Here is a 24,605-nt window from a genome sequence, read left to right as displayed (position 1 = left end):
TGGAAATAAAACAGTTAATAAATATGCATGTGCCCTATTCTGTGTCCTAAACCTCTGAAACACTGGTGTCTCATATTTTATAGGGGTCAATGCAATTTGGGAAAGAAATCAATCAAATCTGTTTGTGTGTGTGTGTGTGCATATATTCAGATGTATTCAACTGTTAATATTTTCATAAGTAACTGTAATTTAATTACATATTTTTTTCTCGGTAACTGTAACAGAGTACAGTTACATTTATTTTGTAATTAAATTACATAATTCTGTTACATGAAACTAGTTACTCCCCATCACTGGTCTTGGAAGAATTTTATGAGAAAATGGGTCACAATGAAATAGAGTTAGATTTTTGATCACAGAGTCTGTTTATGTGTTTTGCCAAATCTGGCTCTATGAAACTGAAAGGAAACGTGAATTTTTATTTTTATTTTTTTATTTTTTATTGTTGCTCCTGTGCTTTGCTGTACCTTATTGCCATTTGCACATGTTAATTGACACGTCGGTTCTATAAACATATATATTTTTTTGAGTATCTGCATAGTTTGGTGCTACAACATACATTTATGTGGTTTTAAAAATTATATAATTTAAAGTGTTTTTCCTACCATGTTTAACTGCTGTTTTTGTTCCCTTAGGTGATGCTGGTGACATGTCAGGTAAGAGACCCTCTCCATTTTTGAATGAAACTAATGAAAACAGAGTTGCCATGAAATATTGTCTCATGCTGACACTGGATTATCGAATCTTTGTTGATTGAATCTTCATTGAATTTTTGAATACAGCTTTATCACTTTATAATCCTAAACAACAGAGGAAAATAAAGTATTTTTGTATTTGCAGCCACATCTCCTTCAATCCATGTGTGGGAAGCCATGAACAAACAGACCCTCTCTGTGCTGCGCTGCCATCATTCTAGGGGCGTTTGCTCTGTAAGCTTCAGTGCCACCGGCAAACTGCTGCTTTCTGTGGGTCTGGACCCCCAGCACACCCTCACCATCTGGAAGTGGCAGGAAGGTACAGGTCAACACACACACACACACAGACACACACACAGAGCATTCACTCTGCACACTGCTTTTATATCAGGTTTGTGATCTGAATCTTTTTTCAAAGGTGCCAAAGTAGCAAGTCGGGCCGGTCACACCCAGAGGATCTTTGTGGCAGAGTTCCGGCCTGATTCAGACACTCAGTTTGTGTCAGTGGGGATAAAACACGTGCGGTTCTGGACGCTGGCCGGCAGGGCCCTGCTCAGTAAGAAAGGAGTGCTCAGCTCCATTGAGGATGCCCGTATGCAGACCATGCTCTCAGTGGCATTTGGAGCTGTAAGTATTCTTCTGTTTCTACATGATGTTCAGCTCATTTCGTATTTGTTGTTAGAGAGGGAGAAATGAAGGAAAAGTTCACCTAAAATTAAAAAAACAATGGTTTTCCAAACCATAGGGGGTTTGCAGAATTTTAAAGTGGCCCTTTTCCATAAAACGAAAGCAAATGGAGATGTGAAACTCTAAAATAAGCTCTTTATATACTACCATTCAAAAGTTTGGGGTCGGTAAGATTTTTTAAATGTTTGAAACATTCTTTTAATCTCTTATCAAAAATACAATAAAACAGTCATATTATTTAAAATTTTAATATTTCATAATTTTTTTAATGTAATTTATTTGTAATTCTGATTTTTAGCAGCTATTACTCCAATCTTCGATGTCACACAAATCTAATATGCTGATTTGTTGATCAAGAAACATTTTTTTATTATTAATAATAATAAATTAATAATTATCAATGTTAAAAATAGTTGTGCTTAATATTTTTCAAGAAACTTTTTTTTAAATTATTATTTGATACATAGAAAGTTCAAAAGAACAGCATTTATTTGAAATATATATATATTACATAATTTAAATAATTTTTTTGAACAGTTGTGTATTACATATTTTAATGTACACACACACACACACACAATGAGATTTGAGAGTTGCAAAATAACTATTTCTGTGCAAGGTCATTGTGTTTCACAATGCAAGAAAGTCATAAAGGTTAGAAATGAAATGAGGATGAGCAAGTGATGGCAGAATTTTTATTTTTGGGTGAACTGTCCCTTTAAATGAATGTGCAATGTGTGTGAGTAGATATTTATGTATACATGCATACGTGTGCATTTGTTTGTGCACTTGTGTGTCAGAGCTTAAATGGACAAGATGCTAAATCAGAAATTAATTCAAAAAATTGTTTATGATTGTAACTTCAAAAATGACATTTGACTTTTTTAAAGATTCGGTGTAAAAGTATCGGTTGAACGGATATGAAAATGCTGTGCTTTGCCATGTTTGTGCTGTTTTTCTCTTAGAGGTCACTAGATTAGTGCAGGTTTGTTTTCTTTTCAGAATAACTTGACATTTACAGGTACCATTAGTGGAGATGTGTGTGTATGGAAGGAACACATTCTAGTGAGAATCGTGGCTAAGGCTCACACTGGACCTGTGTTCACCATGTACACCACATTACGGGACGGACTCATTGTGACAGGAGGCAAAGAACGACCGTAAGTGGCTTGACCTTTCCCACTGAAATATTTTGTTCTCTGAATCTGCATGAACATTCTCAAAAGGTATTGTAGTAGATGAGAGGATTTGTGTGGGCTGCCCTCTGCAGGTCTAAGGAGGGTGGTGCGCTCAAACTGTGGGATCAGGAGTTGAAGCGATGCAGAGCCTTCAGACTGGAGACGGGCCAGATCATAGACTGTGTGCGCTCTGTCTGCAGGGGCAAGGTACAGCACTTACACAAAATCACTACATTGAAGAAGATAGGAAATACTGGACCTGAAAGATTATGTGTATCTTTAGTCAGATGCATTTACACTGTGACTGTGCCTCAGATGCAGTCAACAGAAAGTACGTAAAAGTGTGAACCAAATGGTCTCAGAGACAGAACTTCGGGAGAATCTAAGATTCTTGAAGGCTGACACCGCTGCTGAAGAACTGCTACACTACACCTTCAATAAATTCTTCTCCCCACAAGAACTTTAGCCAAGCTTACTTAATTTATGTTTTAGAGAATCTAATACATTTGCGAGCCACCCGAACCACTGCTCAGCCAAATACAGCAACCTCTAACAGACCTCTGGGAGTACATTCTGGTCAGGAGTCACTTGACATATCCTGTTTTTCTGAAATCAATGAATATTCCTCAGTAGAAATAAAAATTCTGTGGTAATAGTGTCAGCCCTGTTATTTATTATTTATTTACGAATGTGGTCCTATATGTTTTAATACGATTTACTCCTATGAGTTATGCCTTGTGTGGGTTGCTGGTGTGCTGTTTTGTCCCTAGCAGATTTCTTTTCCCTTTTTATTTTATTTTATGATGATTGTGATTTCTTTTTATTAGTATTTTTCTCCTTTTGTGCTTATGCAATTAATTATAAAACAACTCGCCCACACCATTTTTGCTATCTAATATATAAACAAGTTTTTGAAGTCATTTTTTTAAAATAAATTAATACTCAAAATACCATAATACCAAACTATAATACTATAATTACGGTGACCGAGAGAGCTCAACGCTCTGCAAATAGAACACAACACACAAAAAACAATTCTTTATTTGGTTGTGTTGTGAGCATTTGCAGCACCTGCTGTCAAACTGATGAAGATGTTTTATTGATTTGCTGGTGCTTTTTCTATTTGCATGTGTTTTCTGAAGTGGCAGCGCGTTGAGCTCTCTGGGCCACCGTATATAATACAGTACAGACATTTATAATGTCACTAATGCAACTCTTGCTATTTAAAAAAAAAAGGTTAACTGTTGTCAGCACTGAAAGTGAAAGTGACGTGACACGTGGCCAAGTATGGTGACCCATACTTGGAATTTGTGCTCTGCATTTAACCCATCCAACACACCCGGAGCAGTGGGCAGCCATTTATGCTGCGGCACCGGGGGAGCAGTTGGGGGTTCGGTGCCTTGCTCAAGGGCACCTCAGTCGTGGTATTGAAGGTGGAAGAGAGCGCTGGACATTCACTCCCCCCACCTACAATCCCTGCCGGCCCGAGACTCGAACCCGCAAACCAACTCTCTAACTATTAGGCCACGACTTCCCACAATAATAGGTAATGATTTCTAAGGAAACACTGGAGTAATGGCAACTAATTACATTTTCAAATATAATAAAAGTTATTTTAAATTGTTTTATTTTTCATAACGTTACTTTTTTACTGTAGTTTTGATTAAATAAATTCAGCCTTCTTTAAAAAAAAAAAATAACAAAAAAACATCTTACCAACCCCAAAGTTTTGAATGTTTGAAGTATAGATAGATAGATAGATAGATAGATAGATAGATCTTCAATATAGAAGTACTACTATAGAAATAATGTGAATTTATGAAATATATGAATTTGTGAAAAAAGAGGAATCAAATAAATAAATAAATACATAAATACATACATACATACATGATGTTTCTAAAGCCAGTAAGAACCAACTAGCCTTAGTCAGAAATATCAAGCTGGCTATTTTTGCTGATAAATAGTATGCCTCCCTGTGTCCTCCTCCTTGATTGTTTAGGGGAAGATTCTCGTTGGCACTCGGAATGCTGAGATCATTGAAGTCGGTGAGAAGAACGCAGCATGTAACATTCTGGTGAACGGCCACATGGATGGTCCTATCTGGGGACTGGGAGCTCACCCCACCCGAGACGTCTTCCTGTCTGCTGCTGAGGACGGCACTGTGCGCCTCTGGGACATTTCAGAGAGGGTAAATTATATAGTGCCTGTGTGTAGTGATTTTTTCGAGATACCAGATGATTCAAATGCTCTCTCGTATGGAAAAACAGAAGATGCTGAATAAAGTGAACCTCGGTCATCCTGCACGTGCGGTCAGCTACAACCCAGAGGGTGACATGGTGGCCATCGGCATGAAGAATGGAGAGTTCATCATCCTCCTTGTTACCTCACTAAAGATCTGGGGGAAGAAGAGAGATCGGCGCTCTGCCATACAAGATATCAGGTGAGACTGATGCTAATTATGCATTGTTTCATTTTATTAACATATCCATAATAATTTAAGCCACTAAATATTTTATTTAATTTTTGAGGGTGGGTTAGTCATGTTTCTACTGCAGAGTAAAAAATGGAATGAAGTTGCAATTATGAAATACTAAAGGCACTTCCATTTCCATTTCAGGCAGAATCAAGTTTCTGTGTTGTTGTTTCTAGGTGAATATTATTTAATTCTTACATTAACATGGTCTGTTGCAACAACTAAAGTTTCTTTTCCTCAGGTTCAGTCCAGACTCACGCTACCTGGCTGTGGGGTCCAGTGAGAATGCAGTAGATTTCTATGACCTGACGTTAGGACCGCAGCTCAACCGAATCAACTGCTGTAGGGACATCCCTAGCTTTGTCATGCAGATGGATTTTTCTGCTGACAGCTGCTATGTGCAGGTACAGCATGTTGACCTGTGTTTGTGTGTGTGTTTGCTCGTTTGTATGAGAGAACGTAGTACTTATCAAAGAGTACTTATCACAGCAATTATATGCTTTAAATTAGAATAAAATGAAAATGTACATTTATATTAAATGCCATTAGTTGAGAGCTCTAGAGGGCTTTTTGGACCGACTTAAGTAGGACTTAAGTACATTTTAATATATAATTTCATAATCACGTCTGTTAACTCTGAAATACGGTTAGAATGTAGTGCTGAATGTACTGACAAGCATTTATTAAAGCAATAAAGCCCACAAAGCTGTGGTTTACATGAATTTATAACAGCTAAGGGGTGTTATTAGCTTGATTTTGATTTGAAAAGAAAGGCTTGCTCACTCAACTGTTTGCGAGATGGAGAGGAATGTGGAAAATGAAGCATGCATAGGACTTAAGCCAGGAATTCACAAACTGGTTTAGGGAACTTTTATGAGCTGAAAAAAAATAAAAGTAAAGAATTTTAAAATAAAAAAGTTCATACAATACTAAACAAAAATATATTATTTGTTTTTATTTTAAAGATGTGTTTTTTTACTTGCATTTAATAAATTTAAGAGAACTGTGAACATGTGAATGTGTTGTTAAATTATTGAAATATTAACATAGAATCTCAGGTTGTATACTTGAAATAAAGATTTTACATCAAATGGGTTCAGCTAACAAAAAAGTTTAGGTGGAATGTGCCACTCTAGAGTGGCTAAGCTCCGTCTCCGCAGAAGAAGATCAACACCTGCTTCTATTGCTCTGCCTGTTTAGCCCCGCCCACCAATTTTTGCACGTAGTGTAAATAACTAGAGAGGCAAATGCAGGTCTACACAGAAACCATATGATAAACTGTATTGATGAACTTTATTTTTAACAAAGTGCCCGAACGCGTCAGTAAGAACTTATTATTAAGGGATTGAATTTATTAAGGGAAAGCCCCTTGAGATGCTTCATCTCATTTTCAAGGGGTACCCAATAGCGCATACATAAAACAAAACAAGATACAACACAAGTAATAAAAAAAAATAAAAAAATTAAAAAAGATCACTTAAACAGACAAACAACAGCTCACTCCCCTATTCACCCACCCACAGTCTACAACTATAAACAAAAGCATGTACGTACATACGAGAAAACATACATTTTAATACAAGCATGAAAAACCAAACACCCTGAGAAAAGAAAGTATTAAATATTATTAATAATAGTAGTAATAATAATAGATATAAATAATTTATCAAAAATAATATAAAATTATAAAAACAATTATAATAAGACAGAAGTTGATATAGCCTAAAGGCAATTCTCAACCCAAAATTAAAAACATAAGCAGGTTATTTTCAAATGAGATAGTAAATTAGTCCTGAAGAGATGGAAAGATGTAATTGATCTAAGGGAAGAATGGAGATTGAATGGAGACCTTCGACCGACTTCAATGAAAATTCTAGGAAGAAGAAAATGCGGATACTGCATATGTCGAAGGGAGAAAGTAGATGAAGATGGAACCAAAAACTGTTTTAAATAAGGACAATTAAAATAAATACATTTGAAGAGAAACTGAAACCAGTGATATTGCCTTCTAGATTTAGGTTGAAGCCAATCAAGAGCTTCATACAACATACAATGATGAGTTCTAGAAGGACATCTTAAAACAAACCTACATAAAGAATTATGAAGAATATTTAAAGGTTTTAAATTGGTATCAAAAGTATTTTGATAAATAATATCTGCGAAGTCAATATTAGGAAGAATTAGTTGGGAGATTAATCTTTTCCTTACTTGAAATGAAAAGCAATTAATTGAACGATAGAGAGAACTTAGACACCCATGTGATGCTTAAAAGTCAATTCGGGATCAAGCCAAAGACCAAGATATTTAAATAGGACCACTTTAGATAGGAGTGACCCATCTTCAAAACTAATATCTAAATCAAAAGAGTGAGGATGATGGCATCTTTTAAAGAACACCATACTACAGGACTTCTATTTGTTAAGGACGAGTTTGTTTTTGTAAAACCAATCCTTTAAGAAGTTAAAGTCTAATTCCAGAGAGCACTGAATATATGAAACATCAGAATGAGAAGAATAAATAACAGTATCATCTGCATAACGCTGGATAGAAGAGTGTAAACAAGTTTTAGGAAGGTCATTAATAAATAAACAAAAAAAAAACAAAGGACCAAGTGTTGATCCTTGGGGAACACCCTTATCAATAACCAGATAGTCCGATTTCGAGCCTTGAAAGGAAACATATTGTCATCTGTTATGAAGATAAGAATTAAACCAAAGAAGAGAGTTTTGATCGAAGCCTAAAGCCGTGTAACTTATCAAGCAGAAGATAATGGTCCACCATATCGAATGCTTTTGAAAGATCGATAAAGATAGCACCAGTAGGTTGACAATTATCAAAATCATTGGTGAATTTCATTAAAGCTGTGGTGGTGGTGAAGTTAGGTCTAAAACCTGAATGAAATGGAGACAAAAATTAGTTTACCAACAAGATACAATTCGACACAGGATTTTCAGAAAGATTGAAATTAAAAGATGATACTGTACCGATTATACTGGATACGATGTCGCACCACAGTTACAGTGAGTAACTGTTTTCATTACGTGGTCACTGCTTTGTCTGTAATTACAGATAGTTTGATATGAACTGAGTATTTATGCGTTTTTAACCCAAATCACAGCAGCGTCCATCTATGAGGAATGTACTCTGTCAAATATACACAACTATTAGCCAATCATAGCAGTGGGCGTTTACTTCTGAGTCTGCAATCCTCCATGCCTATTCAAACAGAGCGTTCTGATGAGGGGGTTAAAAACAGGACAGAAAATAGTCTATTACTTCTAAATATGTTTTTTGATGTAAAATCTTGATAACATTATAAGTGGACCTCAGAGAACAGTACAAAATAAAAAAACAAAGGCAGGTCATGACCACTTTAATGTCTTTCTCTGTGCTGTTTCGGTGCCAGAGAGCTCAGTTAGCTCAGTTCTATACAAAGTTACTCACTCTGTCTGCATGTTTTGCTCTCTGCAGTTGTCTACTGGTGCTTATCAACGTGTAGTCTATGAGGTGCCTTCTGGGAAGCAAGTCACTGAGCAAGCAGTGATAGACAGAATAACCTGGGCCACATGGACAAGGTAACGCACTGCAGAACACTCAGCTGAACAGATCTTAGATGCATGACATTACACTTAAATGATTTCATTATTCCCACTGATTGATCGTTCTATCAGATTTCAAGATCATAAGTATTACTTTGGTGTTCTTTCATTCAGTCCAAATTGAAAACATGTTTTTCTACACGACAAATTGTTTTCAGCTAACTCGGTTTTTCGGAGGAATCTAATTCTATCTGTGATTGCAGCATATTGTTTTTTCATAGCACTTCACCTGATTTATTTTCCTACTCAAGCTAAATTTCTTGTTTTGCTGCCTGGTGTACCTTTATTATAGAGCTTCTGGGTAACAGTTGGTGTTTACAACACTACTGGCATCCCGTAAAATAAAATGAAATCCAGTCGTGTCAGTAAAGTGACTGTTCTCAATGGCTGCTGTAGTACTGCAGTGTTGAAGTGTTCGGGTGTCTCTGTAGTGTCCTCGGGGATGAGGTGGTGGGGATCTGGTCCAGGAACACAGATAAGGCAGATGTAACCTGCGCTTGTGTGTCTCACTCCGGCCTCAACATCGTCACAGGCGATGACTTTGGAATGGTGAAGCTGCTCGACTTTCCGTGTCCAGAGAAATTTGTAAGTATTTTTCCTGAAATAAAGTGTTGTTTTGTGTGCACTTACACTTTTATGAATGGAAAAAGAAGATTCTTTCATCATTTACTTGCCTTCATATCGATCCGAACCAAGATTTTAAGTGTTTAATTTAGTTTTGATTTTTTTTTCAGTTACAAACGGTTTCGGTTATTTTGCCAAATCTGTTTTTTGTTCATTTTTAGCGTAGTTTTTCGGTTAAGTTTAGTTTTAATTTTAGTTTAGTTTATCAGTATATTTTAGTTTATATTTCGCTTAACATACATGAGTAAATTACTTGGCAGGGACAACTTTCGTAATGATGCTTAAATTATTCCTTATTCATTCCAGATTTAAAAAAGGTCTAGACTGACACAGCATGGTTAAAACAACAACTAAGAAATAATGTATTTTTGCAAATACTTAAGATTACTCACAAACCACAAGTCTGCCATTATTTACACACCGTCATATCATTCAAACCTGTACAACCTGCAAAATAAATAATCCAAATTATGATCTTCTGTGCTAATTTTCAAATGAATTGCTGTATCACATCTTTTAGTTAGACACATCTCAATGGTAAAAATGTTAATAAGCCTATTATCTGTATTTATCTTATGACTACAAATGTGTACAACTGTAGCCATGAACATTTTATGGATATTTAGACACACTGCCACTCCTCTGTCCTCTTCTCCTCTTCTCATTTTATATAATATCAGCATATAATCCTTTAAAATATAATAACAGTGCACTCAATAACAGAACACCTTTGTCCACATTTTATGGACTTGCGGACAAATGACATGTGTAACAATGAAGTTTGCTTCTGGTGATCGTATTAATATTTTTACAAATGAAGGTGGGATTCACTTGTTGGTGGTATTTCAATCACAATTTAACGATTTCTGATAAAGAGTGCAACTAAATTGACAAAAGTCCCATCTAGAGTTTATAAAGAAGATGTAAAAATGTTACACATTTAAAAAAAGTGTAATAATGTCAAATTAAAAGATTTAAAGTATATTTTAAATTATGGTTTTAATAATCTTGCGCTTTAAGTACACATTTTTGATGTTGCCTAACATACTAAAGCATGTGTAAAGTATTTAATTATCATTTTAACTGTAGTGCATTTGATTTTGCATTAAACTTTTATTTATATTTCAAATTTACAACTTTATTACAAATGTGTAATTACAAATATATTTAAATACATGAAATAAAAGTTTAATCAGAAATGATATTAGTTTACTACAAATGCTTGTCTGTACATTCACCAGTGCACTTTAATCATATGTGACCCTGGACCACAAAACCAGTCATAAGTGTCAAATCAAAAATCAATAATTTTGAGCTATACAATGTATTTTTGGCTATTGCTACAAATATACTCCAGCGACTTAAGACTGGTTTTGTGGTCCAGGGTCACATATTATTGTGAAATAATTGTCAAATCACATATAAAGTTGTACTTAAGTCCAACTTAAGTGGGTCGAAAAGCACTCTAAAGCTCAGCTAATTATATTACAGTTTTTCTCGATTGCTTAAACGCATTCCTTGAAACTATGCCTCGTATTCTCAAAACAGTAAACACGAATCCATAACTTCTAACTCGATTCCCCAAACTTCCTATATTCAGGTCAAAATGAAGCTCTCCACTCAAAACAGCTCAATCTTGCTGAAAAACCAAACTTTGCTCTCAGACATGACACACAAACAGTCAAAAACACACACTACAGAACAGTTTTACACACTGATGAGATCAATTCAAAGCAATACTACAAAAACCGGTTATAAGTGTGGTACTTCCCAAATGTTTTATTTCTCAATTTACAGTTTTTCTCAATTGCTTTGGCACATTTTTCGAAACGGTCTTAACTTTCTCTAAACTGTGAGTGCAAATGTCAACTGTTTGCTGGAACTTCAGAACTTTATTGCAGGTCTGCAAAATGTAGTTACTCACCCAAAACATTTCATTCATGCTTCAAAACCTAGTTATCGTATCGGTAATTTGGCCAAGGCCACCAGAATATAAAGTATTTTTGTCATCGTGTGAGCCACACTGGTCAAAATGTTTAGTTGTTTTTTCACCACGACTGTAGAAAACTATGTGTAGTATTACCGGAGGCAAACTATGGCAATCGTTTAGATGACAGTTACTGTAGTCCTACTGAAACGCAGAAGGCTGCAGGTTGAACAAGTATTTTTTTGAGAATTTCATTTCTGATCTGAGAAATGCACCAAAGCCACTGAGAGAAGCTGTAAGCTGACTTTGGCCCTTTTATCTATCCATCGAAGGTTCTGATTGGATACATTTAGACTCCTAGTGTTTCCACTTGGGTAATTGTGTGCTAATTGAGCTCAAACTGTGCAGACTTGAGTGAACTATATTGAATGTTAGTGCTTTCTAAATGATCACATGGTGTAAGCACTGAGAAATGTAGGGATTTGTGTGTAGAGTTTTGCAGTAACAGTTCACCAAACCTGACTCATGTGTTAAAGCAGGGAATAGTGCTTATAGTTCAGCAAAATGGGTGTGCTTTTTGAAAAATGGCGTTATGGTTGAAATTTTAGTTCAAAAGCCTGGTTACAATGTTTTAGCAATCGAGAAAAACTGTAAATATAAATTTAAACTAATACATTTTCATTTAATTGTAAATAACATCCAATGAAGTGTCTGAAAACATTACATTCATTATTTTGAATTATTTTATTTTTGTAATAAGTACTCTTTCTTTAAAGTATGCTGAAGTGTACTTCTTCACAATGGCCAATAGTGCTGTTCCTACAGATAAATAGAAACCACAGACTAATTTCCGCTGTCTCTGCATTTAGTATTTTACTAAATGCTGAGAAAATGCCATAACATGTGACAGTACATCACAAGACAGTAACTCAGTGACTCAGTTCTTGCTAACACAGATCAAAACATTCTCAGCCAAAGTTCAGCTGCTTTTTCAAGTATAAAATAGCAAATTGTCTGACTAGAATCTGTTTCCTCAGGCCAAACACAAACGTTTTCTGGGCCACTCTGCCCACCTGACCAACATCCGCTTCACCAACGGGGATCGCTTTGTCGTCAGCGCCGGAGGCGATGATAGAAGGTGCTTGTTCTGTTGTGGTTTCATTCTGTTCCTCACAGGCCCCATCTTGCTGTACTTTCTGTATTATTCTTCCTTTTTTGAATCAGCATATTGAGACAGTTTCTGTGGTTTGCTTCACTGTGTGACCAGTTATCAGTTTAGTTCGAACACTTTTAACAAAAACAATTTAGTTCTGTTCTTTCAATCCAGAACTATAAAATCTAGAAAGGATAGTGACATTTATCATAAGAAACATTTCTTATTATTATCAATGTTGAAAACAGTTGTGCTGCTTAATGTTTGCAATAGTTTTTTCAGGATTCTTTGATGAACACAAATTTCAAAACAGCAGGATTTATTTAAAATATATATATATTTTTTGTAGCAACGTAAATGTCTACTGTCACTTGGTCAATTTAATGCAGCATTGCTGAATAAAAGTATTAATTTCTTAAAATCTAAAATGAAAATCTTACTAACCCCACACTTTTGAATGGTATATTTTGGAATGACCCATGACCCAATTAGGATCCAAAATATCCCTTTTTGCCATATTACCAAGTGAAATTTGAATGAACAAATACATTCATAAAAACTGGACACCAAACTTTCTATGAAGTTCTATGAAGAAACAGATATGAAACCTCAATGGTTAATAATACAGTTGATTGCAGATTGCTGACATTAACCAATCAGAACCACGAATTACTGGGAGCTGCACTAAAATGAGTATTATTAATGTTTCTAAAAAGATGTTGTTACATTTGTGATGTTTTCTCTGTGTTTCAGCCTGTTTGTATGGCGGTGTGTTCATGCTCCTCACTGAGGGCATGCAGTCTCCTCTCCTCTGCCTCAAAACATCACAAGCCCAGCTGACAGCACGAGTGGACCGGCTTGTGGAGTGAGGAACATCACAGAGTCTTCACCACCCGTCTGCATGCGTCTTAGTGAGCCGTCACCCATACCTGAACTTAACCGTTTCTGAATGATAGTTGGGTCTTGGTGTCACATGACTCAACGTACAGTAAAAGATCTATCAGATGTTTGTGTTTACCCCCTCCCTTTTTTTTTTAAAAGAAGCAAATCCTGAGCTACAAGTTGCTGAACCTAATTTATTTTGGAGTCCATCTGTATCAATGTTTTTTTTTTTTTAGATTTTCTTCCAAATGAAAAAGAACTTGTAGCAAGCTATGTACGATTAGCCTTAAACTACCCATGTTTTTGTTAATTTAGGTGTGTTTTTCTATTGGTTTGATTTGGTGGTTCTTTTTCGAGGTTTATTAGATCTCCTGTGGCCTTCTCCCTGAATGTAACACTGGCGTTATATTCTAGGATGTCAGCATGCCAAAGCATTCTATGCACTGTATACTTGACCTGCTCACTGTGGTAGTCCAGTGGTCTGTTAATGTCGATCTTGAACGTGATCTCCCTAAACTGTAGATGACACTCCTAACCTCATATGTAGCAACTTTAGCTCGATTAGTGAACTTGAGATGTCCGTTTGTGCATCTGTGTGAGTAGGTATGAACCGTATGCTTTGTGTTTCATGTCAGATCGAAGTTTAAAAGAAAAAAATGGTAATGCAACCCCTCAGAAAGTGAATGAAAAGAGTTTGTTTCAATGCTGTCTTATCTGAAATCACTGTTCATCTCGCTGCTGAAGCCTTTACAACATCACATTCATTCTGATTAGGAATTTTTATTTTCATTTGATTTAACTCAGCTTGTCGAGACTCAGAGTGAACTTAAGAATCATTCTGATTGAAAGAGATGCGCTTAATTCATATTTTGATTTTCTGGTTATCAATGTAAATATCATTTGTAAAGACGTTCTTTTGTATATTTTTGTGAAATGTTTCTTAAAAGCCAAATTTAATAAAAAACATGTACATATATATGACACGTTCTTGTAAAACACTGTCAGTTATTGAATATTCTCAGTTTCTGATTTTTATTGAAATTACTCGCTCTAAATGATCTTTTGGGCTTAATCCAAATCTGTGTTAATTCCAACACTGTGATTAAAAATCACAGAATAATAGGCTGTGATAAATGACGCAAATGACCCTGAGAATATTCCCCCCAGAAAAACAATAATCTTAACAGGCAATGGAAAATCATATATTATAACTTTATTAGAAATATATATACAACCCACTAACAACTGCAGGGTCTGATTTGTGTTTTTCTTCAATTACGTCATCTGTGGTCATAATATATTTAACATATCAGAACCCCTAACATTAGCTTATTATCATGCTTTTGTCTGATCTTTCAATAAGCACATAGCTATGCATGCATTAACAACTTCATAAACTATAAAGCTGTGATGACAGAGAAGGACGAGCCGCATGAGCAGCCGTGTTCAGCCTGTGGGTTCTTCAACACCTGAAAGGAAGAACGGATGAGCTCCTGACCGAAGTCTATGGTGGATCCTTTCACAAACTCCAGACTGTCCTGATCAACTATTATCCCAACACCATTCTTTTCAAACACTCTGGGAAAAAACGAGACCAAAATAAAAGCAAAAGATCAACAAAAATGCATTATCACATCATTGATTACCAAGTATGTTTATTGGATTTCTGTGGTATGAACACTGACTTTTGATTTGGTAATAAAGGTGCAACCGATATGTGTTTTTCAAGGCCAATGCTGTAGACCGATAACCAATATTTTGAACCAATATATATGTCGGTTGTAAAACTGAAAATTAATAATGACAAGGGCTCTGACAAAAACTTTCTTTAAATGCTTTTGAATTATTTTATCGGCAAATCGGTTTTGAAAATGACCGATATTGATAACCATAAAAATGTTTCATATCTGCGCCGATAATCGGTGGACCCCAGTACAAACCTGATGTTCTTTGGACAGAGAACTATTAGAAATATTAGGTCAACTAGATTAACCATAGCAAGTTTAAAATCCGTACCCTCATCTTTTAAATGGTGATCTCACCTCCTTAAATTTATCCAAACAAACAAACAAAAACTAATGTAATATATGGTATAAAATATTTATATGAGTTATTTAACAATTAAAATGTTTTAATTATTTAGTAATTAAATGTTGTTAACACTAAACCCATAAAAAAGTTTCTGTACTAGAAAAAACAAACAAAAAACGTAACTGAAATATAACTCCAAAACAAAAAACGAAGAATTAATTTATTAACAAACATATTTTTTTTTCCTTCGCACCTAACAATGGCATACAGGTGAAAAATAAAATATGAAAAACAAACTTATTTCAGCAAGTCTCCAAGGCAACATCTCTCATTTTCATTTAGTTTAAACTAAATGTACTGCAATAATTAATCATTTAATGTACCAAAATAACTCAAACTGAAATAAAAGTGAATTAAAAAAAAAATTGAGAGAAATATATAAAAGCAAAAAAATAAAAACACATCAAAACTACTAAAATTCAAATGAACATGAAAGCAGAAAATACAAAATAAAATCTAATTCAAAATATTATCAAAAACCATAATAGTCTATCATCAATAACCTCTATAGCATGTTACAAAAGTTTTTGTATAAGACATTATAAAACAGCCGCTTTTATATTAACAAATAATTATTTACCAATACTATTGATTTATATTAAATATAAACAATACAATTCACTGGCTATTACTATTTTTTTTTTTTAGTTTATTAGAATTGATAAACAAGAATTGTGGATTATCTAATGTTTACTTAATAGAAAATAATATCATGGGTTTAAACAGTTGTCAGTCATGTCTTAACAATTACTAACAGCTGCAAAACTCATAAAAAATACATGTAAAATATAAAAGGATATTGACCTCCTGAGGTTGATGAAAAACATTAAGCTTCTTTGACTGACTATATGTTGGAAAAGAACTCAAAATGGACCTTTATGATTAATAATTAATTTTGACCTTTTAGTAATTACCTGTCGTCTTCGTTTTTTACAGAATCCACTGAGAATTTATACTGGAATCCTGAACATCCGCCTCCCTCCACTGCTATCCTCAGATACTCTCCCTTTGCCATAATCTCAGCGAGCCTCTGCAGGAATAATAGTCAACAGTTTTATTTGATTGTTTATAGATGTCCATGTCTAGACTATGACTGGGTTATCGGTTACTACCAAAAATGTGATGTACAGATGAGATGATCAAACCTTGACACAGGATTCACTGAGATGGATGTTCTCAGCTAACGTCAGACTGCTGGAGGGCCTCTGGTGCTCTTCTTTGGTGGAGGAGGCGCTGCTGTAGCGAGCAGTGGACGAGGTGACAGGAGCTGGACATGTTCTGACGCTCTGAACTCTGGACAACAACAAACACACACAATGCCCTTGAGCACAATACCGCACGGCTATAACAATAGCATTGCATTACATATAAAAACAAAACTATAAAACAGATTAAAAAGCTTTGGCATTATTTAACAGAACGGATAAGTTTGTAAGAAACTTAAAACAAACAAGCAATTTTACTAAATTTAAATATGTGACCCTGGACCACAAAACCAGTCTTAAGTGTCAATTTTTCGAAATTGAGATTTCTACATCATCTGAAAGCTAAATAAATAAGCTTTCCATTGATGTATGGTTTGTTATGATAGGACAATATTTAAAAAATCTGGAATCTGAGGGTGCAAAAAATCTAAATATTGAGAAAATCACCTTTAAAGTTGTTCAGATGAAGTTCTTAGCAATGCATATTACTTATCAAAAATGAAGTTTTGAAATATTTACGGTAGGAAATTCACTAAATATCTTCATGGAACATGATCTTTACTTAATATCCTAATGATTTTTGGCATAAAATAAAAATTTATAATTTTGACACATGCAATGCATTTTTGGCTATTGCTACAAATATACCCCAGAGACTTAAGACTGGTTTTGTGCTCCAGGGTCGCATATGTCAATAATTTGTCAACATGCATAAGTGCTATTTTAAGTTATCAAGTTTTAAGTTCACTATCGCGTCTGTTCTCAAGCTAGCTAGCTAGCTAAGCTATGTGCATTAGCTATTACTTGAAGATAAAGTACCAAACAAAGTCGTATCATATTAAACAATACATTCTGAATGTATTACTGCCATTTCGCTCAATTGTGCATACTTGAAAAGGTGAAACGACGCTGTTTTAGGGGCGCTTACGAGCAGTCTTCTGGCGAATGACATCTTCTATAAACCGGATAGTACTGCGCATGAGCAAGACGAAGATATCGAGAGTAGGGGTTGCCAGATTCAGTGGTTTAACCCTTTTTATTTTTAAAAATTTCTGTCTGTTCATTTCTGAAAATAAATTGGCTACTTATTAATTTTAGGTCAAAAAGAATATAAAAGGAACGTAAAAATAATGCTAATGGGCTACCTTTCCAATGGTGACTTTACTGACAATCAAGATTTTTCAGTTTTAAGTCACAAATGCATTTTAATTTTTAATGAAATCTGAGCAGGTTCAATGTACGATAACATTATTTCTACAAACGTGTAATTTTATTGGCAAAAAAAAAATACTACTGTAAAAAGTGTTTGCTGAGGAAAAATCTTATTTATTTAGAAAAAAAAGCTATTATTTATGACTCAAATATCAAATTTTGCCCAGTCAAGCCTCTCAAATGCCAGATTTTTGTAATGTACCCCAGATATATTTATATATTTATTTAAACTGCTGAAAGGTATAGGGACACACACAGTAAATCGTTTTACTTCTCTTTTCAATCTCTGAGCCAGTATAATAGCCTGACAGAGGGGTCTTGATATATCTGGCAACAGAATAGCCTCCTCGTTTCAGACAGTATTTGATTGGAGAGCAGTCACTCTGATCTTGTGGCAAAAGGAAATAAGCTGTGAAAACAGGGGGCTGGTAAGCAAGCACATTTAAATTAAGTTAGTTTTTGTAAACTTTTCCACTGTATTGCATTTCCTGTGTTTTGTGTGTAGTGATTATTAAAGGTGACGTCTTCACAAGGAAGTGACTGTCATGTGTTTGTTCTCTACAGGACTCATTTGAAGCATGGATTATTACCGTGTGCTCGGGGTTGTTTTACTTGCTCTTCTTGCTTCTGCTAATGCCGAGCAGGTGAAATTCGTCGACTGTGGTAAGTCCTTCGTTTATGAAGTTCGTATCCTCGTATAATTTGCATTGTCTTAGTTCCAAACTCTCTTTTTCTTCCAGGCTCAGTAGATGGAAAAGTTTCAGTGGTTGACATCCAGCCTTGTCCATCACAGCCATGCCAGCTTCACAAGGGACAGTCCTATACAGTCAATGTAACCTTCACCAGTAGTGAGTGGCTTTTCAGTCTTGTGACAGCTCAAATAAACCAGATCTAAAATGTAGGAAATCAACAACTTGTTTATATTTGCCCTAGGTGTTGCCAGTCAGACCAGTACAGCTGTGGTTCACGGAGTGGTGGCTGGCCTCCCCGTCCCCTTCCCTATTCCTCAATCAGATGGGTGCAAGTCTGGAATCCTGTGTCCTATTCAGCCACAAAAAACTTATAGCTACGTCAACCAGTTGCCTGTCAAGAATGAGTATCCAGCAGTAAGTATTAACTTCCTCGTCTACCTTTCAGTTCTAAACAATGCTGTGAAGTTACATTCATTCACTTCCTTATTTTTTAATGTGTTTATTAGATCAAACTGGTTGTGGAATGGGAATTAAGAGATGACTCCAGCAAAGATTTATTTTGCATCAAGTTCCCTGTTCAGATTGTCAACTGAAGGCCAACAGTGAAGCCAAAAAGCTTACAAAGGGATACAATTAAGAACCGAGGCATCTGGATGTGTGCCTAAACACTTTTTTCTATGGATCTTTTAGATCTAATATTGGTAGAAGCAGATTTTATGATTTATTCTACAATTTTTTTTCTAACCATAACACGTCATTTTAATGTATGATCTTTAACTATGCACACAGTGCCACTCTACAGAAGTTGCCTAATCCTAGTTTTTCTAAAATTGTATTAATGATTCACCAGAACGAGACGCTGACAAGCAAACAGTGGTCACTGCCGGTGATTAAATCAAGTGTGCACTAACTGCTTTGTGGCTAAACGGTGTTCTGATACGTCTGAGCAAAGTTTCTTTAAGCAATTGATTGAACTTTTTAACTTTTTTAAAATCTGCATATTTAATAAAGAATGCATCTTAAAATTAGCATTTTCTTAAAAGATCTATAAATGTGGCTGCAAGCAAAAGGCCACATTTGACATGCAACTATGTGAATTACTGTCTTAATGAAATAAACTACTTTTTTAAGGTGAACAATGATTTGTTATTCTTCTGTTGTTGTAAAATCAGAATTCAAATATTCCTACTGGTGTACTACAACTTTTAGAAAACAATTTGGGTTTAATTTCTATCTCTCTCTCTCTCCTTTTTTTTTTTTTTCTTTTTTTAAAGAAGTCTCTTATGCTCATCAAAATATTATAATTTTCTTTTTTAAATATACTTTAGAGTAAAAGCTGTATTTTCATCAGCCATTACTCCAGTCTTCAGTGTCACATGATCCTTCAGAAATTATTGTCAGTGCTAGAAACAGCTGCTTAACATTTTTTGGAAACCTGTGTTAAAAAGAACAGCATTTCTTTAAAAAATAAATCTTCTGTAACAATATACACTACTGTTAAGTTTGGACTCAGTTTTATTTTTTATAAAGGGATCGTAAAGACTTATACTGTTACAAATGATTTCTATTTTATCATTTAGCTTTGCCACCACAGAAATAAATCATATTTTATAATATATTAAAATAGAAAATGTTGAAATTGTAATCACAAATTGCTGTTTTTACTGTATTTTTAATCAAATAAATGCAGCCTTGATGAGACTTCTTAAAAAATAATTTTATTGATCCCAAACTTTTGAATGGTAGTGTATACATTTTTTAATCAACTAGAAAATTATTTAAATTCATTAGTTAATTATAAAAGTATATTCATTTTATAAATATGTAAAGCTACAAAGTTGTGTAATTACAAGAGAGTTTAGTTTTTTAATGTTGTCTATTAAAGGAAACGGCCCACTGTTTCTTCCTGCTTCAGTTTCAATTCAGTTCTGTTCTCTCGGGCAGCAACTTTTATATTCCTTTTGAGAGGTCACCTGTCATGTCTGAGGGCAGGTGGTTGCAGTTGTGTTTCACATGAATTTATGATCAAACTATAGCTGTAAGAAACGACGCCTTTGTCTTTAAATGATTTCTAAAGCTCCTACAAAATGACTATTGGCTACAAAACTGAATCATGAAACCAAAATAACATTTGAATGTGTGCTTTTTATTACAAGGAAACAAAAGCAAGCAACATTCCCTCAGGTACAGAAGTTATTTGTGTACATTTAAACACTCTCTTACTTGTTTTCCATCTTGGTTATCAAAGCAAACATTCTGTAAATGATTAGGTTTGTTTGGGACAGATATGAAGTGTATTGTGTTTCACCGGAGTTTGCGAAAACCAGAGGACCGATTCTGTTCATTGACCCTATTATCACCTGCCTTATCCCAAACCTGCTGGAAACACACATCAATTTCACTGGCATGCTGAAGAGATCAAAATAAAAACCCAACATGAGGTAGAAACCCATCATACCACTACTTCCTCTATGCATTTATTTAAATGAATATCTTCCTTCTGTTCTAAACCGAAATTAAATGGAACTTTGTAGCATATTTTTACGCAGCCCTTTCGAACAAAGTCAGAAAAAGGCTGCTTTATCTCATTTAGTGCAATTCTGTGCAAGATCAAGCATTTTGTTTTGACCAGTCAATCAAGGATTCTACATACAATCTTTCTTCCTGAAAAACAATACAAATCATTATTTAAAATCACCAATACTGGACAATACATATTACGTGATATGCCTGCTGTTGCCGAACATTAATTACCATAATAAATGTATTTTTCTTTACAACAAAAAAAATCGAGCATTGACATTCACACAAACATGCTGCTGTTATGTAATGTAGCTGCGGGGGAGAAGATTCTGCTCAACTCTTTCGTAAATAAAAATATAAAGCTTCTGTTTCAGTGCTAAAATGCACCGTTTTTGATCCTTGAGACAGGTTTAAGAAACTGACAAATGTTTCCATTTTCTTAAAAAAACAATTACTTTTTGGGGCTGGAAGTGGATATCACCACCATGTTTTGGCTTTTCAATCCTTTCTGCTGATTTTGACAGATGAAGCAACAGCTGTATTTTCACATTCAAAAAGGGGGTCTGATAAGAAATTATCTGTAGCAAACAAAAGGAAGAGAAGATACTGAATGTATCAGGATCTTGTGGACAGGTTAAACTGAAATTGGAACAAAAGAAAAATGAATTGTTAGAAATTTGAATGAAAGTAGTAAGGCATCTGATATGTTTTTAATGTTAATACTTTAAAGAGCCATGCTGTACAGTTGATGGAAGTACAGTATGGAGCTCTAAAACTCATAACAGGACCCAGTTCATCCAAAATCAGAGCACTAGTGTGTTAACACAAAAGCCTTTAGTTCAAACATTTTCCCATAGTCCCCAAAACAGCACTCTGCTATATCTGAGGCTGATTTCATTTACATAAACATTAAATTAAAAATTAAGTATGCATCTGGGCCCATTGTGTCACAGCAATGATACCTCTCCAAATAATAGTAAAATACTTTAAAATATCACAGGCAAGTCAGTTTGTCAAATCAACACCAAGAAGGTCTGTTAAAACATATCCCAGGCTAAAAACTGAAAAAGGTACCACTGATGCTTAAGTTGAGAGCGGCACAGGACTTTGGTGAACTGTTAGCGAGCAAAGATATTCTGAATGATACTGAAGCCCTCACTGTCCGTTTTGTTTGAGCCTCTCCAGTCTCTGTAGAAGAGCATTTCCAAACGCTTCTCTGTATCCGGGGCTGAGAGAGTCCAGCAGTGAGTAAACAGTCTCATGATACTGGGAGCTCAAGCCCTCATCCACCTGATCGAAGCCGTGTGCCACCACCTAAAAGATAACAAAAAACCTCAGAAACATTCCACAGATTCCTCTGGTATTCTTCAATTAGAGCTCACACTTGTGATCCTCGGCGGTCAAAACAGACCAAAGAAATGCATGTTTTTATTAATTAAATTAATGGCGTATGTGTTTCAATAATATTTAGTCTTTAATAGTGTATTTTACAGGGATTTCATGGTACTACACAATATTCACCTCTAAATTATGCACTACTTTCTTCTATCTGATTTACAACTGATAACTGATTCAAATCCAATGCATGGAAGACAGATTGGTGCCATCTGGTGGGAGAAATAAAGAAAACCAATGTACTACTACAATGATGCAACCACTAGATCTATCTCAATAATAGCCATAACAATATAACTATAAATATAGGGCTGTGTATTCTCTAGGTGCTTATTTTCAAACATAATTGTTTACTTTTTAGGTTTTCCATGTGGATATCAAAAATACTACTTTATGGGTGATTTGCAGATTTATTCATTTTTTAACGCCATCAAGGCCATTTTCACGGCGATCTCTGAATAATGGGTGATTTGTAGACGGTACTGCCAACAGTTGCTCTGTATTTTAGTATGTTTTGTATTTCCCATTCATTTCCTATGGCAATCCTTTTTGATCACAAGCTCTGTGATGATTTTTTTTAAAGACCCTTTTTTAATCAATTCAACTTTGCATGTTTGTTCATATAGCAAGTTCCACTAATTTCAAACAACTCTGATGAAGTAAATAAATAAAAAAAATATAATAAGAATAACATAAACATTCAATTATTTGGTCTAAAAGTAACAAAGAGAGTTAGAAAGACAATATTCAACATTGATTAATATATATTTAGCCAATACATTTGTATATATACACACATCACAGCTAGTTTGCAGACTGACAAAATTATACGGCATATTTCCCATTTATTATCTACGGTGGTCAATTATGACCATGAACTGTAACATTTTGTTAAAGACCATTTAGCTTTATAGACCATTTCCAGATAAAATGACCGAAGACCACCAGGGGGTGGTAAGGTGCGTAGATCCAAAGTGGACCCCATCCTCATCCTCATCCTCAGGCAACCATCATTCTTCACGTGTTTGGCTTCACTCACCCTTAACCCTGCCTCGGTGAGCTCTAAGCAGTATCGGTTTCTCTCTCTGGTCTCCACGTTTATGTAGGCCACATCCAGTCCGCTGGAGAGACTGTGAGAGACCTGCATGTCTGAGACCGCGAAGAGCACATCATTGACCACCGCCTCAGCCTCCAGCCTCATGTCCTTCACCTCCCCCAGCTCCACACAGCGCTCCTCATACGAACACTTCGACAGGTCCTCCGGCTGACAGTCCACCTCCATCCCCTGAAAACAGCAGCGAGCCCTCGGCTTATCGACCACCAGACAAACACACCGCGTGTACACAAACATCTGATCGAGCAAATTCCTTAACTGACAAAGTACATTCACTTAATTCTTCATTTTTGAGTAAGAACGACATCTTAGCGGGAAGAAACACATTTTAATGTGTAATGTATGAAGTTATTTACATAAAGGCAATCTGTAAAGTGTTAGCTAATGCTGCTAATCGACGCTCTCGTTCCATATAACGCAAGCTTCCGGTTATAGTAACAGAATAATTGCACGACTACATAAACAACAAAGTCATATGCTATATGATACAGTCTGGAGCGGCTAATATTTATTTATTATCATCATTTTATGAGTTACTAACCTCCTCTGGGGGTAGTTCGTCAGAACACTTCCGGCTCATGCCGGCTAGGACTCAAGTGTGTCAATTATGCGCTGTTGCTGCGCAGCGCAGCTTCTGCGTATCCGCCTCGACAACGTTACAGTCTCTAAGATTTTATTGGGGAAACATTTTTTTATAATATAATATGATAATAATAATATCTAAATCTGTAATTTAGCTGTATATGAGAATACAAAGCTAGCAGCTAAATGTCAAGATGCGTATTAAAATGAATTTACTGGGGATTTTTTTTTTTAAACGTATGGAAATCAACCATTATAAGCAGTGGAGAATAAATCGCAGCGCTTTGGCAGTTCAGCCCCTTTCAGGATAACATTATATTGTGCTGTTATCAGTTTATTGTATGTAAAAACAGGGTAACGAATTAGATCACAGACTTGAAGAAATAGACTAATATAAGACTTGACTTCAGATCATAAGCTAAATCAATCACACCATGTAATTTAAGCCTACTTACCATAAATAAAGCGGTTTTACTGTTCTTATAAAAAATCTTCCAGTCTGTAGTGAAAATAACACTCTTCTGTAGCAGCTGCGCAGAGCGGATGCTCGTGAACACAGCGCGCGTGGAG

At 35.2% G+C, this 24,605-nt stretch overlaps 4 protein-coding genes across 5 annotated transcripts in view; 2 read left to right on the top strand and 2 right to left on the bottom strand.

Moving 5' to 3' along the window:
* Positions 1–14,212, top strand: part of LOC306886042 (echinoderm microtubule-associated protein-like 5) — a 98,417-nt gene extending 84,205 nt beyond the window's left edge. The window contains 12 exon segments of the mRNA XM_079442899.1: positions 636–656; positions 841–1,014; positions 1,114–1,322; positions 2,385–2,542; positions 2,653–2,767; positions 4,563–4,751; positions 4,831–5,003; positions 5,278–5,440; positions 8,508–8,611; positions 9,067–9,220; positions 12,224–12,324; positions 13,093–14,212. Coding sequence (XP_079299025.1) covers positions 636–656; positions 841–1,014; positions 1,114–1,322; positions 2,385–2,542; positions 2,653–2,767; positions 4,563–4,751; positions 4,831–5,003; positions 5,278–5,440; positions 8,508–8,611; positions 9,067–9,220; positions 12,224–12,324; positions 13,093–13,129 — 1,598 coding nt within the window. The 3' untranslated portion in view covers positions 13,130–14,212.
* A 36-nt stretch (positions 14,213–14,248) lies between these two features.
* On the bottom strand, positions 14,249–17,512 carry LOC306886041 (iron-sulfur cluster assembly 2 homolog, mitochondrial-like). The gene is made up of 4 exons (XM_079442898.1): positions 17,408–17,512; positions 16,458–16,605; positions 16,227–16,342; positions 14,249–14,799 (listed from the first exon to the last, which is right to left on the bottom strand). The coding sequence occupies exons 1-4, from the start codon at positions 17,467–17,469 to the stop codon at positions 14,619–14,621; spliced, it is 507 nt and encodes a 168-aa protein (XP_079299024.1). The 5' UTR covers positions 17,470–17,512; the 3' UTR covers positions 14,249–14,618.
* A 546-nt stretch (positions 17,513–18,058) lies between these two features.
* On the top strand, positions 18,059–19,560 carry LOC306886711 (NPC intracellular cholesterol transporter 2-like). The gene is made up of 5 exons (XM_079444040.1): positions 18,059–18,157; positions 18,294–18,392; positions 18,470–18,577; positions 18,663–18,835; positions 18,928–19,560. Exons 2-5 carry the CDS (start codon positions 18,308–18,310, stop codon positions 19,012–19,014), a joined length of 453 nt encoding a protein of 150 aa, XP_079300166.1. The 5' UTR covers positions 18,059–18,157; positions 18,294–18,307; the 3' UTR covers positions 19,015–19,560.
* A 2,398-nt stretch (positions 19,561–21,958) lies between these two features.
* LOC306886476 (GSK3-beta interaction protein-like) lies at positions 21,959–24,589 on the bottom strand. Of its 2 annotated transcripts, XM_079443593.1 has the most exons (4): positions 24,491–24,576; positions 23,995–24,118; positions 23,379–23,624; positions 21,959–22,258 (listed from the first exon to the last, which is right to left on the bottom strand). In XM_079443593.1, exons 2-4 carry the CDS (start codon positions 24,031–24,033, stop codon positions 22,100–22,102), a joined length of 444 nt encoding a protein of 147 aa, XP_079299719.1. In that variant the 5' UTR covers positions 24,034–24,118; positions 24,491–24,576; the 3' UTR covers positions 21,959–22,099. The 2 variants fall into 2 exon arrangements, with proteins under 2 accessions (XP_079299719.1, XP_079299720.1); XM_079443594.1 differs by lacking the exon at positions 23,995–24,118 and having other exon boundaries at positions 24,491–24,589.
* Positions 24,590–24,605: the final 16 nt, after the last annotated feature.

This window comes from Barbus barbus, assembly GCF_936440315.1.
Source record: "Barbus barbus genome assembly, chromosome: 20".
Classification (NCBI taxonomy): Eukaryota; Metazoa; Chordata; class Actinopteri; order Cypriniformes; family Cyprinidae; genus Barbus; species Barbus barbus.
Note: the sequence above shows the minus strand (reverse complement) of the source record. Positions and strands in the feature narration are given on the sequence as shown.